The following is an 18965-nucleotide window of genomic DNA, read 5'->3' on the forward strand; positions in this document are numbered from 1 at the left end:
GACTGTACACTGCTCTGTGATTATTCTTGTTTCGTGTCAAAGTACAGTTATCATGAAACTTGAAAAGCTTTTCAAAAGCATGGTTGAGTTGTTATTTGTGATTTTTAAAAGCCCATTGCAAACTTACTGTTAAGAAAACTACTTTACAGTAACATGTTGAACAGCATTGTGTCAGGTGCATGACACCTCCATGACAAGGTTCTGAAGGACTCCTACTGTGTGTGATGCCTGGACGCTATGCTGGATGTGTGCACATAGCACATGCTCAACAGATCATCTCCTAGCCCTTTGCAATACTCTAGAATCTTTCTGGTACTAAAATAAGAACAAGAAGTTAGCTTTTTGGTAACTGTTACAGGGATGAGGTCTTGTTTACCTATTACTATGCACGCTATTATTTGAACCCTTACTCCATTTGAGATATAAGGAAAGCACTGGTAACCAGGTCATGGAAGGAGCTTTATCTGAAAAAAGGTACAGCCTAGTAAAGGAATATAGTCACATAAGCAGGAAATTAAGATACTGCATAGAAATTTCTATACTAGTAGCGATACAGAATATATTTAAGGTCAACTTACCCCAAAATTTTAGGGAGGGTGGCACAGAGCAAGCTAGCTTTTTAAAGGATGGCAATTTAGAAATAGAATACAGAAGGCAACCAGATGAAATCCAGGGGAATGCCCTTCGCAGTGAGAAAGACAGATGTGATGGTCCAGTGCAGTACAGCACTCCTGTGATATGAAGACCGTGCTGGATTTGTGGGTGGGGAGAAACAGGGTGCCACAAAGCCCAAGTGAAGGCAGACATCATGTCACCTGTGGTGTTCCACGCCAGCCTTTCGGGGAGTTGGGGCTTTTACGTACCCAGAAGGAACAGCCATTGAAGTGTTAGCAAGGCAGTGAGAGTCTGTAGGTTTGAATTTTGAAGGACAGTAATAAGTAGATTGTGTTAGGACGAGATGGGAGTCACAGGAGGTAATGAAGACTGCTTCTAGATCACAAAAACAGGGTGATTTGTCTGGTAATAGTAGAGGACTGGGAGGGAAGGAACAGATTAGGGACAGTTTGAGAAAGTAGAATAGCATGATTTGGGGACTTTATGAATGTAGAAAGCAAAGGAAATGAGAGGAATCCAAACACACTTCAGTGATGTTTGGGTAGAAGGTGATGTATGGAAGTGGAACACTCCGGAACCTTTTGTAGGTTGTGAAAAACGTATGTTAGGAAATGCATGGTAGATGTACAGGCATATAGTGATTATAATATGAAGTTAGCATCACATGTTGCATCATAATAACTGTCTTGTGTTGTAACTACTCTATTATAATTCCTTATGCCCCACCTCCACCCCCTTGAAGTGATGTGTTGTTCTATAATATTCTCAGTCGAGGAGTAACTTTGCTTTTCTCTTCTTCAGGGAGTTTTTACGCTTGGCAAGCCCTTTGAATTGTGGTGCCTGGGACAAAAAGCTGCTGAAACAATATAGGGTTCACAAACCAAGTTCACTCAGCTATGAGCCGGAGATGAGAAGTAAGCTGAGTTTTGGAATTCTTTGTCTTGGTTTATTTTGTTAATGAATCCCATAATGGGTATTTATAATAATTTTTAGAAACAGAAAAGTTTGTTGCTGTTTGAGCAGTGACACAAGGTCAGGTTCTCTTGATGTGATGGGCAAGGAGCCATGGGTAGTGCAAGGATACAGGCAGATTAGCCCCTGTTGTGGAAGAGGGAGTACCCCCATCTCAGAGGAGACACACTCTCTTTCCCAAGTAGCCCATGCTGTCCAGACTGGAGCGTGGCTGATTAGATTGTTTAAATGGAGCAGTGTATTTGCAGGACAGCTGAAGGATGGAAAGTAGAACTCAACAAATATAACATCAGGTCTGCAAGGGAAAGAAGGGAATCAGATGGCTTCTGGAGGAAAGGTGGTCCTGTGTCAAGAGGGAGGTATCCTGCGGGTCATTGACAGGAACCAGCCAACTCAGCCACAAAATAGCTTGAATGAGCGCAGACAAGCTAGAATGGAATCAACGGAGGAGTGAGGAGGTCCGAGATGTGGTCTCCTAGACAACCGTAGAGGATTTGCTGATAGCCTCCAAGGAGATGTCATGCTGAGCGGAGGAAAGAGAAGTGATCTCAGGAATGAGCAGAATATAGGCACTGCCCACTAGTGTGTCAGTGTTGTGGGACACCACCAGATACCATCCACCCAAAACCGGTGAGAAATAGCTCAGTGGAGCCCAGCTGCACCGGATTCCATCCTGTGGTTTTTGGATTTCCTTCCATGGTTAATCCTACAGTTTTGTGCATTTTTTTCCTTTATGATTCCTTCTGGATCATTGCTGACCATGGTGGTCCGGCAGATAAGGTGGACTTAGAATGACCATTAAGTACACAATGCCTGTGCACTGTGCAGAGACGGTCCTTAGGAAGCTAGAGTGACTATTTTTCCTTGGTTTTTGATGGCTAGGGATTAATCCTGTGCTAGGCAGCTGCTCTGTCGCTGAGGTACATCCTCCCTATCCACTGCAGCTGCTTTGAGAGGCAGTAATATACATCAGGATCATTCCCTTCAGTTCGGAGGTGAGACTTCTGAAGTTAGATTATCAACCTGCCGCCATTGATCCCTGCTACCAGTCATCACCACTGTTACTGCTGTGTTATAGAAACTTAAGAATCTTCTTTTGAGCTCCAGCATGGCTTCATGGAAAGGCAGGATATATTAGTTTTTCATCCCCTTTATGTATTTTTGTTTCTTTCTGTGTTTTACACAGTTCTTTAGAATTGAGCTGTAATTTCCTTTGTGACAATAGAGACAAAAGTAGTTAGTCCTTAAAAAAAGTATTGAAACACTATCATGGTTGACCTAGCCCCTAACCCCCTGAAGATACCATGTAATTCCTCTTCAGAGGAACATTTTCTTTGTTGCATTTGAGACAGTCCCTGGAAGAACGGGACTGTTTATCCCCACTTGTGAATACATAGTGATCCTTAAACTCAGTGTTTTATCCCCAAAGCTCTGAGGATACAAAAGATGGGGAAGACAGGAGAAATGAGTGTTGCTCTTCACCTCCGAGGTCCTCCGTTTCTTTCTATTGTGGTGCTCTTGAACAAAACTGCTTTCCTTTCGAAGAGAAGTGAAGAGAAGTGCTATTGTGAGATAGGGCGGAGCCCACCCCTTACCGACGCCGTCCCATTGCAGGGGTGGGCTTGAGCGGTGACGGTGGGCACTCAGATCCTTTTTAATTCTCGGTGTCTGGCATTTCTGCAGTGTGCATGCTGCTTTGATAGTAAGGTACAAAAGGAAAGCAAGCTCTTCAAGTCTGAATGGGAATATACAACATTGCAACTGTGCAAGTGTCCTTGGTATCAACCAAGAAAATTCTAGGATGTGACATTAACTCATCTGGTAAAGTTGCTTTGAAATTCAGCATGTTTTCCCACTGCCTTGCAGGCAGTATGGTCACCTCTCTGGAAGGTCTGGGCTCTGACAACGTTTTCAGTTTACATGAAGATAACCATTACAGGATAAGCAAAAGTCTAGTAAAGTCTGCAGAAGGAAGCACTGTGCCCTTGACCAGGGTAAAGTGTCTCGTCTCCATGACAACCCCTCATGACATCAGACTTCATGGCTCCTCTGTCACACCAGCATTTGTTGAATTTGACACATCCCTTGAAGGCTTTGGGTAAGGAAACTGCAAAGTAGCCGGGCCTTGCCCTATCATCAGGAGCCTCGTTGAGATCTTTACAAATAGACTTGATTTAAACTGCTGCGTTAAACTGTGCTGTGATACATTCTGGGCTGTGTGTTTTCAAGTGATTCCAGTTCTTTGAGCATACTGTTTCTAGGTTTACCTTTCTGAAGTATTTATCATATTAACTATATTGGTATAATAATGGAGTTCATAATTGAGGGGCCATGGTTGAATAAGGTTTTCTAAGTATGATTGTGGATGAAATCGCTTTACTGGGTCACATTCAGCTCATTCATGTATTTTCTCTGAGTGGCAGACTTATGTCATCCTAGACGGAAGCTGCTGGAATAGAGGAAGTGTCTTATCTGGCCCCTTCCAGAGAGTTAGCCAACTCCTGGTGTAATAAGTATGAGCTGTAGATAATAGATAAACTTAGATGGAAAGCTCTGATTGGGTTCTTATCATCTTGTCTCAAACTTACGTAAGGTAATGTGTGAGTGTGTGATTGATAATGTCAGCTGTATGTCTACTCAGTGTCACCAGTGATTTCAGATGAGTAACTAAATATCCCAAGACTGCTACAGTTACCAAAGCAGAAGTAAGACTCTGTAGTGAACCTCCAAATTTGTGAAGTCCACTAGCCTCAGAGTACCCACAAACATGTCCAATTGCTGAGTTATGATGAAGCATCGCAGGAAGATTTTTTTTTTCCTGTGATAATGAAATTACTGAGTGTTTTGATTGAGATTGTATGTTTGTTTTACATATGCAAATTTAACTATAATTTTAAGTAATTTAAATTTTACACGATACTGCTAGGGCTTTGAAGGTACATCATTTGATGTTCTCACGTTATTAAAAGGCAGGAAGGTCTCTGGTTGCCTCATGTATCTCATACTCTAATCTCCAGTTACAGTCACATACTTGTTCTGCATGTCTGTTGTGTAAAGACAGAGTGGATCTCTAACTCGGGTGTGTTGTCTTCACCAGCTGCCTGTTTCTGCCCAGCTTGGCTCCCCATAATGCCCCTACCAATAACGCTGTCACAACAGGTCTTACCGATGGGGCCGTGGTCAGTGGCATTGGTTCCGGTAAGTGGTGCTCCTTTCTCAGTAGATACTTTTTTTAAATATATTTATTAAAATTTTTTTCATTTTACATACCAACCCCAGTTCCCCCTCCCTCCCCTTCTCCTGCCTCCTCACCTCCCTTCCACTCTGCCCCCATCCACTCCTCAGAGTGGGTAAGGCCTCCCATGGTAGTCAACAAAGTCTGGCATACCAAGTTGAAGGAGAGCCTAGCCCCTCCCCATTGTATTAAGGCAGAGCAAGGTATCCCACCGCAGGGAATGGGCTTCAGTAGATACTTTTACTAACAGCTCATATGCTATTCCTGCCTCTTAAGAATGTGGATGGGAGCCACAAAGCCCTTTGTTCTTTCTCTCCTCTGGCTCTAGGTGAGAGGTTCTTCCCTCCTCCTTCTGGCCTAAGCTATTCCTGCTGGTTCTGCATTGAACGCTTCAGTTCTCCTCCAAATAACCACCCTGTCAGGCTCCTCACTGTTGTGCGGCGAGCGAATTCCTCTGAGCAGCATTATGTGTGCCTGGCCATAGTTCTGTCTGCCAAAGACCGGTCCTTGATCGTTTCCACAAAGGAGGAGCTACTCCAAAATTACGGTTGGTGTCAGCTTCTTTCTGTTCATGATTCTACAGGGGAAAAAAAAAATCCACCTTAATATTTGTAAGTTCAAAGTGATAATCCTCATCTAGCTTTCATTAGGCTAGTGTAGAACAGGTTATGTGGATTCTTGCATATATATTCTTGAAGAATTTCGTACATGTATGCTGTGTCTTTTGGTCCTAAGTACATCCCACTTAAGGCACTTTGAAAAGTGAGCTGAGCATGACTGAGGGTGCATCTCTCATACCAGTGCTCAGGATCCTGCTGGGGCAGCTCTTCATGTTCGCTGTTTGGCTGACTGATGATTGACTGAGTGTGCTGAGCGAGTGGTACTCATTGAGCACCTGGGCACCTTAAGGGCAGCTCAGTGCTTCTGTGCTTTACACAGCAACTTCTCTGTCACTTCCCCGATCATTTACCTCGAGGCTTGCATTTTTATAATCCTGAATCCCCCCCAACATGCAGTCCCTGGTTAGGGTGTGCAGCAGAACTTCAAACTCAAAGCATTCGTGAAGATCTTCCTTCCTAAAAGATAGAAATTACATTATAAACATAAACCCCAGACTACTCAGTTTTCTTTGTTCTAAATATAAAAATTTAAAACACAATAATTTTTATCATCTAACTTTTGTTCTTGTACCCAAAATATTTCATTGATTGATGTGGGTCATCATTTCTGTTTGCTTAAGGCTACTTTACCCCAGGAGCCGTGAAATCATTTTTAAAAAAAAGTCTGTCTGTGTCCTCAGCTTAGTGTTTATATTTCACAGGCCTAGTGGACACTGAATTTAAAGACTTGAGTATTCTTCTGTACAGGGCCTTGCCATTTATTTATAAAACCTGCCTCCCCCCGTTTCTTGTCTTGATGACTGATAACCCATAGCTATTAGCCATACAATGCCTTGAGTAACCCTCCATAACTGCCATGCTTGCCCTGTCCTGCTGTGGTGCACATCCACTTTCGTCCCTGAAAGTGAAACTCTCACACCGTTGCTATTGGCTCACTTCTAAGATGGAAATCTCACTGTCAGCCCAGGCTAGACTGGAATTCCTGATCCTCCTGCCTCCATCCCTGGTGCTGTGATGACAAGCATGCACTGCCATGTGCAGTGTTAGGATTGAGTCCAGGTTTTCATGCATGATCATCAAGTACTCTAGGAACTGACCTACCTCCCCCCTGCCCCCCATCTTAGTCAGAGTTTCTATTGCTGTGAAAAGACACCATGACCATGGGAACTCTTACAAAGGAAAACATTTAATTGGGATGGCTCACTTACAGTTCAGAGGTTTAGTCCATTATCATCACGGTGGGACATGGTGGCATGCAGGCAGATGTGGTGCTGGAGAGGTAGCTGAGAGTTCTACATCTTGCATAGGCAACAGGAAGTAAACTCTCACTGGGCATGGCTTGTACATATATGAGACTTCAAAGCCCACCTCCACAGTGACACACTTCCTCCAGCAAGCCCACACCTATTCCAACAAGGCCACACCTCCTAATATTGCCTCTCCTTTTGGGGATCATTTTCTTTCAAAGGCAGATGTCTGCCCCACTACAAATAGTAAGAAAAGGTAGGATTGGGTATAGTGCAGACAAAGACTATGTGTTGACTTGTGTCCGGCTCTGGGTTTGCCTCCTCGCATCATAAAGAACAAACAAAAGACAGTACATTAATTTTCAATTAGATGAACATTAAAATAAAATTCATATAAGCTCATTGTTTCTTTTTATTTTTAGAGTTGATCAAATTTATTCTGAACAGTTTATTGGGAATGGAGACAGCAAGGACCCAGGAGGAGTTGGGATGGGAGAAATTTGGAGGGAGAAAGGGAAGGGAGTACTGTAATTAAATTACAACCTCGAAAAGAAAGTTCTCACTGTCCTGTGATCTTACGGTTTACATCTGAGTGAACCTGCTGTTTTTTAGCACAGTGTGGCTAGTGCTACTTATCAGGCAGAATGGGGCAGTTTGCTAGGGAAGCTGGCAAGAGGGGGTATCTGTAGGACCAGAGTGTTCCCAGAAGGCAAGAGCGTGGAACAGAGGATGCTCTCCACACTACGCTGCCATGCAGCGCCTGCCTCTGAGTCAAGGACAAACTGTCAAGATATGCTGATGTAGAGATGCAGATTACAGAACAGGGGCAGTGTGGACAAGGGCTCTGACTCTCTCCCTCCTGCGTTAGTTGATGATTTCAGTGAAGAATCCTCCTTCTATGAGATCCTCCCATGCTGTGCCCGCTTCCGATGTGGAGAGCTCATTGTAGAGGGACAGTGGCATCATCTGGTCCTGCTAATGAGCAAAGGCATGCTGAAGAATAGCACCGCAGCCCTCTATATCGATGGGCAGCTCGTCAACACTGTCAAGGTAAGCATTCTGCACCAGGAAACAGCTGTCCTCAAAATAGCTCCAGAGAGAAGATGGGGTATGGGCGTGCGCTCTCTCTCTCTCTCTCTCTCTCTCTCTCTCTCTCTCTCTCTCTCTCTCTCTCTGTGTGTGTGTGTGTGTGTGTGTGTGTGTGTACACGCGCATGTGGAGACCAGAGGTTGACATTGGGTGTCTTTCTCTATTTTTGAGACAGGGTCCCTCTCTAAACGTAGAACTCACCAAATGGCTAGATTAGTTGGCACCAGCACCAGCAATCCTTACCTCTCCACCTCTCCTGTGCTGTCACTGATGCATGCCACTGTGCATGAGAATCCCAATGGGGGTTCTCATGCTTGGGCAGCAGGCACTTTGAACCATCTCCCCAGCCTTCTTTGTTGAAGGAATGGGGATGTAAGCATTGCTCAAGAATGTCATATTCAGGAGCAATTGGGAGGAAGGAGGAAGGAATCACTTTTATGAATGAGGAGGAATATTGGTCAAAGTTGAATGTTCCTAAACCTAATATTCAAAATACTCCAAAATCTAAAACTTTCTGAATGCTAGCATCATTCATTAAATATGCAAATTTCAAAGTATTTTGAATTTTATATTTTCTGAGAAGCAGTTTGCCCAAGTGTTCTAATATCTGGGAAAAGGTCTCTCTGAAACACTTCTGATCCAGGCTGTAAGCCGACCTCACTTTTGACAGAACGCAGAGAAGTTACAATTCCTTATCTTATGTGAGACAGTGTTCATCTTACATTGACATTGAGATGATAATGAAAGCAAATTGGTCTTTTTGTGTGAGACCAGCAGCTTCTTTGGATGTTTCCTTCGCTGATGGAAGTGATGTTTTGTGACAGTCTGTGCTAGTAAGATAAAAGCTGAAACTTCCCCTTACAGTATTCATTGATTACTTTGTGTACATGGTAGCATCTGAAGTGAGTCGCTAGACTCTCCAGTAGGTTACTTCTTATTAATATTATTGAAAATAAAATTATCAGCTTTTAGGATTGAGGGGTGCAGAGCATTATGTGTATATGTGCACGCACGCATGCACACACACATAGACACATACACACATACACTATGTATAATCAGGGGCTAGAGTAGCTGGAGTTTTTCTGTGTCCCACCTGGCCCGAAGTCAGGACAAATCTCTTACAGTCCCACAGCATTTTATAAAATAGTCACACAGAGGCTTAATATTATTTATAACTGCTTGGCCATTAGCTCAGGCCTACCACTGACTAGCTGCTCTTACACTTAAACTCAGCCCATTTCTGTTAATCTGTATGTCGCCACGTGTTCAGTGGCTTTACCTGTGTTCCATTACATGCTGCTCCCTGGATGGCAGACTGGCATCTCCTGACTCAGCCTTCCTCTTCCCAGAATTCTCCTCTGCTTATCCTGCCTATACTTCCTGCCTGGCTACTGGCCAATCAGCGTTTTACTAAACTAGTGTACAAAATTATTATCCCATAACGGGCTAGTATGAACATGCAGGTCTTCACCCACATGCTTGTGAACACGCTAGGACCATTTTTTATATACATAGAATGATAGATGTGATTTGAAGTTGGCTGATGTTATGAAAAAACAAATCATCAGAAATGTCCCTCACCTGTGACAGAAGCTGCCTTTACAGGCAGTACCTCAATTCCTCATCTCTTACACTCTACCTAAATATGTATTTATTTAAAATGAGTTGATTGATAATTAAGAGGTCTCATCAGTAAACAAAAGCATTTTCAACTCTAAGAATGTCAATCAACCGTGCCCATCTTACCTTGTATTGTGATAGTATATGTGCATATAAATTATGGATTCTATTTTTTTAAGTAGTAAGATACTTTTAGTCAGTAATTTTAAAACTCAAAAGCGGTTTCATTGTAGAACTGTGAACATTTTCAGAGAAGCACCATTAATTTGATAATTAGACACAGGCAGTAAGCGATAGTATCCCTATTTTAATTGTTGCCGCTTATCTAATTTAAATTGTGAGAATTTGATGACAGATTTCATAGTCCTGCGTTCAATGCCCAGTTTCAGAGCCTAGAATCTTGCGCTTGTGTTTCTCAACTCTAACGCCATGTGGCCTTGAGATCATGAAAATACACGTAATAAAGTAGTTATTCCTGGTTGACAGGTTTTCTGCGTTCCCCGCTTTGTCTTCTTTACAGCTGCACTATGTCCACAGCACTCCTGGGGGCTCAGGCTCTGCAAATCCCCCGGTGCTGAGCACGGTCTATGCCTACATTGGTACTCCACCTGCACAACGCCAGCTCGCATCCCTGGTTTGGCGCCTGGGACCCACTCATTTTCTAGAAGAAGTTTTACCTCCTTCTAGTGTCACTACTATCTATGAACTTGGACCAAATTACGTTGGGAGTTTCCAGGCTGTCTGCATGCCATGTGAGTAACTTATCCTCAGTTCTTGAAGCTGTACGGCATATAACTTCTGCAACATAGATTCATGTATATGTAGGACTGGTATATGTTTGCCTGGGAAAGTGCTTTTCCCGCTTCTTTTCTTAAGGGTAATTTTATTGATCACTCCTGATAAAAATGTTCTCCTCAAGCTGAGGCTATAGCTCAGGGTTAGAGTGCTTTGCTAACATGTCTGGGTCCTAAATTCAGTCCCCTGCACTGCAGATAAGGAGACAGATTAAATATATATATATATATATATATATATATATATATATATATATATATATATATATAGTGTTCCTCCCCACAATCACACTGTACTTTTCTTTTCTGACAGGGTTTCTCTGTGTAGTTTTGATGTCCTGGATCTCACTCTGTAGACCAGGCTGGCCTTGAACTCACAGAAATCCACCTGGCTCTGCCTCCCATGTGCTGGGATTAAAGGCGTATGCCACACTGTACTTTCCTGATTTATTATCAACTCACAAATTAATTTTCCAGGGTTTTTTCTTGGAATAAAGATGAGGGTTTTTACCCTGTTAGAGGCCAACCTCAATCCTGTGTATTTTTTCTGTTACTTCTATTACATGAGGCAATTTAAATGTTAAAACAGGAACAAGTTCCAATAAGCTGTCATTCCTAATAGTCCATTTTTTGAAATCCCTTTTTCCAAAGTAAATACAGAATAAAAGAAACTGATGTTTGACTACAGTTTATTTTTGGCACCCAGATGTGTTACATCTGCCTTTTCCTAGTTCTGATTCCACTCGCGGTCTCAGAGAAGTTACAGCAAATAAATTCTAAATGTTCACTAGCGTGATGATGACGGAGTACTTCATGTGCTTCCTCAGCATTGATTTACAGTGTCTAATCAGAGCTGACACTGGGAACTTACCATGTGCCACGTCCATTAATGCGCCCAAAAGGCGTTTGTGTTCCCTGCTGCTCCTCACGTGTGTTTATCTATCTCAGAACCGTGTGTTAGCTCCCATCATTATCACTTTCATTTCATCGGTGAAGAAACTGAGGCAGAGACCGACAGACAAAGAGATTTACCGTGTGGAGACTAAGTAGTAAAAGCAAGATTCCAAAAAGTGTGTTTTTTTTTCCCCACCCTGCCATGCAGTCCTGTCCTGAGGGGTGTGGGAGGTGTGGGTGAGCGTGCTTGAAAAGCAGAGAACCGAGTCCCGCTAAGCTGGACACACTCGGCCTTCTCGCTCCTTTCCGTGGAGAAGGAAGGGTTTGGTGGTTCTTAGGTAACAGTTAACATTCCTGGGCCTCCTCTGCAGCAGGCCTTATGGAAGGTGCTGTAGGAGTAAAACAGTATAGAAGTGTGTGGCTGCCAAGTCCTCTCCTATGCTGTACTCAGAGAAGTAGACTAGAGCTAACAAAGTGAACCGCCACTTTAAAAATATTGAAATCCACCCAGGCAAGAGTGGCAGTCAGCATGAGCACTGTTCTGAGGGTGTAGGAAACCGCTGGCCGTGGTGAGAAGAATCATTCTTCTTTTGAAGGTAAAGATGCAAAGTCTGAAGGTGTCACCCCTTCGCCCGTGTCACTGGTTGCAGAGGAAAAGGTGTCCTTTGGCCTCTACGCCCTCTCTGTGTCCTCCCTAACAGTGGCAAGAATTCGGAAAGTCTATAACAAGTTAGACAGCAAAGCAATTGCCAAACAGGTAAGTTGAATGCTGTCCCAGTGAGCCATGGCGGCTCTCACTGGGAGGGTAGTCCAGATGGGCACAACTGAGTCACAAAGGTCCCTGAGAGGTGAGGACCAGTGTAGTAGAGTGGGATGTTGGTGGCTTTAAAGATGAAAACCAGGGGCCGTGGGCCATCAAATACAGGCAGGAAGAAAGTGGGTTGTTCTCCACAAGCAGTACAATCCTGCCAGCACCTTTGTTTCAGGCAGCCAGGACCATGTTTTACATCAGATCTTCAGAACTAAGATAAGTAAGTTAATGCTGTCATTGACTTGGTGGTAATTTGTAAAGCAGCCATGAGGTTGCTGGATGTAATACTTGGCAGTGATGGGGATTCTCATCCAGTCCTTTGTTGTTCCTTTTCTGTTGTGGCATCTTTCTGTTGTTGACACAACACTTTGACCAAAAGCAGCTTGTGGCAGGAAAAGGTTTATCTCTTCTTTCAGGCTTCAGTCCATCATTGAATCGGGGCAGGAAGTAGAGGAACACTGCATGTTGGCTCCCTCACAGATTCATGCTTAGCTAGCTTATTTATATAGCTCAAGATGGCCTGCCTAGAGATGGTGCCACCCACAGTGGGCTCCCCCCACCTGCATCAGTTAGTATGACCTGCCTAGGGATGGTGCCACCCACAGTGGGCTCCCCCAACCTGCATCAGTTAGTACAGACAGTTCCCCACAGGCCAGTCTGATCTAGACAACTCTCTATTGGATGCTTTCCTTTCAGGTGGTTCTAGGCTGTGTCAAGTTGACAGTTCAGTCACACCAAAACACTTCCTTTGCTGTATTATTGTCTAGTTCCTGATACAGACCTGAGCATCTGAAGTGATTGTGCTCTGTGTGCTTTCATTCTTTTTAATATTTGATCTCTAGAAATTCAAATGTGATATACCTAGACTTTGAAAAACTTATTCCCTGATTGGGTTCATTGACTCTCTTGAACTATAAATTCACATCTTTCACTAACTTTCAGTAATTATATTTGCAAATACCTTTCTGCTGCCTTTTCTTAGTATTATTCTGGGACTCTAATTAGCATGTTTTTTTTTTCATATTGCCATCCTCGTGCCATTTATATTTAGTACATTTTGCTCCTAATTTAGGCCAAACATATTTAAATATTTAGCTTAATTGGGAAAGTGGGAATGTCTTGCTGAGCATCAAAGCTTCTGTTGACAATTTAGATTTCAGCCGTGCGTGTAGCTCAGCCTTAGAACACTTACCTGGCACACAGTAAGGCCCTGGGTGTGACCCAGGCTCCACAAAGTCAGGAAATTGAACTTTATGACAGTAAAGAACTCAATTTCTAGTTTGGTAAGTTATTTGGTTGGCTGGTTAGTTTGTGGCTTTCTGAGGCAGATTTTCACTATGTAGCCCACATTGATCTTGACCTGGCAGTCTCTAGCTTTAGCCTCCCAGACACTGAGACTTTAGGCTGGGATCACCACATAGATTTCATTTAAAAACAAAAACAAAAACAAAAAACTGATGTTAAAATTTAAGCAAGGGGTTGGGAATTTAGCTCAGTGGTAGAGTGCTTGCCTAGCAAGTGCAAGGTCCTGGACTCGATCCTCAGCTAAAAAAAAAAATTAAGCAAATAAAATTTTTGAAAGCATATTTCTATGATTCTACCTCTATGGCGGAAGAGCCTAGTCTGTGTGTTTGATGTTTTTTTATGTAGTCATGTTTCATCTGTAATCGTGGAAATTTTATCTGATGCTGATGGGATCTAGAATAAAACTGAATCATCGGCAGAATTCGTCTGCGAGGTGCCAGCCTCCATGCCATGGGGAGGTTCATCCAGGAAAACTCAAATATCTCTGCCACCTTTATCTCTGTAGATGGTATTTAAAATTACTTTATGAAATTTCACACTTCGGAAGTACTTGCCCAGTTAAAAGAAGAAATTGTAGAGAATGCTCACACTTTCTAGTAGGCAGGAGACAGAAGGGTTTGTTTCCTGTCCTGAAAGAGGAGGCATCACACCGCCAGGCCACCGTCTCGTCTGATCACATCCTTCTCCTTTCCTGTTTCCAGTTAGGCATTTCCTCCCACGAGAACGCCACCCCTGTCAAGCTGGTTCACAATGCCGCAGGCCATCTCAATGGACCAGCGCGCACAATTGGGGCCGCTCTCATTGGTTACTTGGGTGAGTACATTGTCTTTGTTGTTTCAAATTCTTTACCCTGCTGTCAGATTTGCATTTCTTTCCTGGGGGGGGGGGGGTTCAAGTTTATATCTTGAAGCACTTGACCTGTAGTGTTCCTGCCATGTTACGAATCAGTCCCACATCCTAATCAAATTTAAAAATTATGAGCTCTCGTGAAATCCCACGAGCTTCTGTACAAACTGCAGGTGGCATGTTGAAACAGGTGTGAAAATCAAAGCATTGATTCTGTCGTGGTTTCGTTCAGTGTTGGTTTTGCTTGTGCGTCTTTCTGTTACTTAGAAATGAGCTAAAAGGACATTGTAGTAGAGCCCCTCCCTGCCACGCAAGAAGCCGTGTGTCTGATGCCCAGTGCCTCCAAACAGCAGCAGAAAGAGCAAAGGGGAGGAGCTTCTGAGTGTAGACTGTCCAGCTGTAGCGAACATCAGAGTTGCATCTGCTAGAGCTCCACATGGTCTGTCTGTAGAGTCGGAGTCTGTGGTTAGGTGGGATCTAAGCAATTCAGTCAGGCCACCCAGCCGCTGGAAGTGAGCCAGTGCAGATTTGTGTGTGATGCTGGTTCCTTTGAGAGTAGCGAACAGTTTTGCTGGGCCAACTCCTGTTTCATCAGTCTTTGCAGCGTTAGTGCCCCGTGCTTGCCATGTCCTGACTCTGCTTTTCTTTTGTGGTAATACCGCATATTAAAAAAGTTTCCTCTAGTCGGCTGGGCAGCACTTCCAGGGATAGCTCGCCCTGTTGGCCACTGTCATGTATCACAGGGTCCACACCTGGCTAGGACTCTTTCTGCCCTTAGCCGCTTGCACGTCCCCTTTAGTACTATGAGAGAGAGTTCTCAAGAAGGTTGTGTTTGGGTCGGTTCCAGCTCAGCCCCTCCAAGTGTGTGTGTGGGGGGGGGGGGGTCTTCAGCAATAGGGGCATCATCCAGGAGCTATAGTAATAGGCTATATTGTATTCGGAATCTCTTAGACAGACTCCCCTGACCAACAATTTGAAAGGTTTCCCATGCCTTGAACTAATTGAGGGTTTGTTAGTCTGTGGGGGGGGAGTATTAGCATCCCATATGATGTAATTTCATTTGAAGTGTGTGTGTGTGTTTGTGTGTGCACACGCACTCATGTATACACTGATATGTATCATATTCAATTTTAATAATGATCCTCTATATCTTTTATACTGTGACTGATCTCAGAACCCTGGACTCAAATGATCTTCATCCGTTCTTAGAAACAGGGACTACAGCTCAAAAATACTTTTATTTTTAAAGATTTTTTTATTTATTTATTTTATTTTTTATTTTTTATTTTTATTTTTTGGAGCTGAGGATCGAACCCAGGGTCCTGCACTTGCTAGGCAAGTGCTCTACCACTGAGCTAAATCCCCAACCCCAGATTTTTTTATTTTTAATTATGTGTATGTACAGGTGGTGAGGTGCACATATGTTCAGGTACAAAGACATTGGATTCCCTGGAACTGGTGTATGAGTGCTAAGAATTGAGCTCAGGTCCTCTAGAGGCATAGACTGGACTCAACCACTGAGCCGTCCCTCCAGCCTCTAATTCTGTATTTTAAAGTATCAGTCCTAAAGAGCAGGCAAGTAACATTCCCCCAGAACATTAATAAATGCTTCAAATACAATAGCGTCACCCCTGCACTCCATCCAGAGTTTCCGCAAGTATGCTCCCGGAGGAAACTACTCTTTCTTACCTCACATTGCATTCCCGTGACCTGTGTTTCTAGGCAGGCTCTCGCCCATGGACTCGAACTGGTGTCTGCTCTCAACCCATTCTGTCATCTCTTCTCACACCTTTCTGGGAGTTCATAAGTTAACATTTATTTCAATTATTTTTCACTCTCTTTTTAATCAGGAGTAAGAACATTTGTCCCCAAGCCTGTGGCCACTACTTTGCAGTACATTGGAGGAGCTGCTGCCATCCTCGGCCTGGTGGCCATGGCCTCTGACGTGGAAGGGTTATACGCCGCAGTCAAGGCCCTGGTTTGTGTGGTCAAGAGTAACCCGCTAGCCAGTAAGGAAATGGAGAGAATCAAGGGCTATCAGGTTGGTAACCACAGGCTTTCCTTCGCTTCACTTCACACCAAATAATCTAATTTTCATTAGTCATGTTTGTTAAAATGGAAAAATTATATTGTCCAAGCAAACTTAAAAGCCACTGGCATGTATAAAAAGTAAAACATCAAGTGAGAAGACGTGTATACGGCTCTATTTAACTTCGGTTTCTCAGGTTCATTTCTTTCACCTTGTCTCACGTGTTCTATGACTGCCTTATTTCAGCCAGCTCTGATGGTACGAGGCACTGGACCCTCCCTGTCCTGGGGAATGGTTCCAGGTCTCCACTCATTTCATACGCATCTCGTCAAATTATATTGCTTTCTCATGTAACCTAGGTGTACCTACTCGTGTGCTGAAATCATCTGAGATGTTTCTCACTCCTAATACAATGTGAATGCTATGCTACAGTTATTGTATAGTGCAGTGGTTAGGTGATAAGTATGGAAAATGTCTGTACAAAGTTTTTAAAGAGGATGTTTTTGACCTCTGTTTGACTTAATGTGTGTGTTTAAAAGCCGTGGACAGAGAAAGCCAACCATAGTCAGATCACTTTCTTGGATGGTCTTTCTCTTCACACAAAAGGGAATGAAGTGAAATTGGACACATCAGCTCCTGCCTGGAGACACTCAGGGTTGGTGATCCATCAAAGCTCTTCCCATTTTCTTTGTGGCTTCCCTCCTTCACACACCTTCATCTTTAGCTCTCTTCTTTACTACAAGTGTGGAAAACTTGCACTATGCCGAGAACATACACTGTCCCTGATGGTTCAGACGGAGTTGTAAGATAGGCATCATGCTCAGCTGTGTAGTCTGTGGGGCAGAAAACGATCTCAAGTGAAACAATTTGAAATAAATATCTGAGGCAAAATTGAGTCTCTGCTAGTCAGGTTGCTGTGGTTTTGTCGCTTTCCCTGAGAAAAACAACATAAAGGTAGGAAGGCTTTCTTTGGCTTTTTTGTTTTAGTTCGGTCCACAATTTGTTTGCTCTGTAACTATTGGCCTGCTGTAAAATAGAACATTGGGGTGGGGTGCATGTCCCTGAGGAGAATCGCTCATCTCGTACAGCCAGGAAACAGGAAGGGACTGTGGACTGTCTTTCCGGGTACACCCCCAGTTCCTCATTTCATCCAGCGAGGCCTCACCTGCCATGAGGTCATGAAGGCTTCAAAGAATTAGCCCGTTGACTAGATCCAGTGCGTATGCTGTGCTCAGTGGGACGGTCTACAGCAGGTCTGATCTGTTGCTTCTTCCAGTTGCTGGCAATGCTGCTGAAGAAGAGACGCTGCCTTCTCAACAGCCACATCCTCCATCTGACATTTTCCTTGGTGGGGACCGTTGACAGCGGCCATGAGACGTCCATCATCCCCAATTCCACTGCTTTCCAGGACCTGCTTTGTGATTTTGAAGTAAGTGTACACAATAACTGGTCATAGAAGGTTGGTGGATAGATTTCTTTTTCTCTACCATGAGAGAGTTAAAACTGCTTTATCTCAAAGATACGTGTCTGAAATTGTGTAATTTTAGGATGATTATATTAATATCAGTAAAACATAAGAAATAAAATAATTCTGTTTCCTTTTTTCCAAATACATTCCTACTCTACAAATGTTGCAGAAATTAAATGCTTAATCTATACCCCGAAACTGCCCATTTCTACTGCAACAGGCAATATAAGAGGGAAGCAAGCGTTAGGCTCTTCGGCAAGAAACTTTTGCACAGTCAGGAGAATCTAGACATGTAATCTGGGTTATTAGCAGCTACACAGTAAAAACTGTTCTCCCTAAACTAGGAGGATTTTCAATTGTTCTGTCTTACTTTCTCTGTCCCTCCAGCATGCTCACACCCTTTGCTGGCTGTTCCTCCCCATGGTGTCACCTTAGTCACTATGCACTGAATGTTCACGGTACATCCCTTGGAAATGGGATCTCTGAGCATCGAATGAAGAGCCTGTCTGTCTACATCTTTGTGTCTGTCCCACACAGGGTGGTACGAGGACCTAATGATGGCAAGCAATGCTGATGGATACTAGGTCCCAACTCTTCTTTGTCATGATTGCTACACATGTTTAGTCCAACACATACTGTACCCTCACTATTTAGTGAAGCTGTATTTTTAGAACTTAGTCACACATTTCCTTGTCAGTAAAAACCCATGCCTTGAGCTCAGTCCTTAGTGTCTCCAACATTCAGCACATGTAATTGCTCTGTTCCTGCGGCTCCTCCATCCTTTGCCACGTTGCAGGCTTCACCACCTTGGACCTTTTACCCCTCTCACTACCCCTGGTGTGCTTCTGTCTCCGTGACATTTTCGACAAGACTTTCACCCCTCGGCTTTCTTTGTTCCTTTATCTCCCTTGGGCTCTTACTTGACAAGCTTCGTCTCTGGAGTTCACGGTCACTGTCAACGTCTGCCGCTAACCTTGGTGTCTCACTTCAAGACTTCCTTCTGACTTCGTGCTCAGTGTTTGCATTGTTGTAGCCTTGCAATGCCTCTGCTGAACTTGACATCTTTGCCCCGAATTAGCACATCCATCTAACTTCCATTTCTGTTAACAAGGCCCCGTTCCTTAGGATTGGTATAATGAAGTCAGCTTCCTCCTTCCCCGGCTATAAACAGTCTGGCATGAAAACCTGAAGATTCCACTCTCCCTTCGTGCGGTGTCTGCCCTCTCGGCCTCCACCGCATCCTGACAGGACCTCATCAGCTCTCCTCACATGCACAAGATAACTGTCACTTCTGTCCTTCCCTTGGCTGTGCTGTCTACCTTTGGAGGGGTCTCATTCTTTTATACAGATACAATTATTTCACATCTTCAGGAATCTGTAGAGTCTCCCCTTTTTCACACAATAAAATAGACATTTC

The 18965-nt window shown here is 43.6% G+C and overlaps 1 protein-coding gene across 6 annotated transcripts in view; it reads left to right on the forward strand.

The window, feature by feature from the left end:
* Wdfy3 (WD repeat and FYVE domain containing 3) overlaps positions 1 to 18965 on the forward strand; it is a 248435-nt gene that overhangs the window by 144635 nt on the left and 84835 nt on the right. For all 6 annotated transcript variants that reach the window (XM_036200777.1, XM_036200773.1, XM_036200776.1 and 3 more), the window contains 10 exons: positions 1417 to 1529; positions 3454 to 3685; positions 4685 to 4785; positions 5151 to 5369; positions 7558 to 7739; positions 9922 to 10153; positions 11686 to 11846; positions 13907 to 14018; positions 15902 to 16092; positions 17357 to 17509. In XM_036200777.1, the coding sequence (XP_036056670.1) occupies positions 1417 to 1529; positions 3454 to 3685; positions 4685 to 4785; positions 5151 to 5369; positions 7558 to 7739; positions 9922 to 10153; positions 11686 to 11846; positions 13907 to 14018; positions 15902 to 16092; positions 17357 to 17509 (1696 nt within the window). The remainder of the gene's footprint in view (positions 1 to 1416; positions 1530 to 3453; positions 3686 to 4684; positions 4786 to 5150; positions 5370 to 7557; positions 7740 to 9921; positions 10154 to 11685; positions 11847 to 13906; positions 14019 to 15901; positions 16093 to 17356; positions 17510 to 18965) is intronic.

This window comes from Onychomys torridus, chromosome 10, assembly GCF_903995425.1.
Source record: "Onychomys torridus chromosome 10, mOncTor1.1, whole genome shotgun sequence".
Classification (NCBI taxonomy): domain Eukaryota; kingdom Metazoa; phylum Chordata; class Mammalia; order Rodentia; family Cricetidae; genus Onychomys; species Onychomys torridus.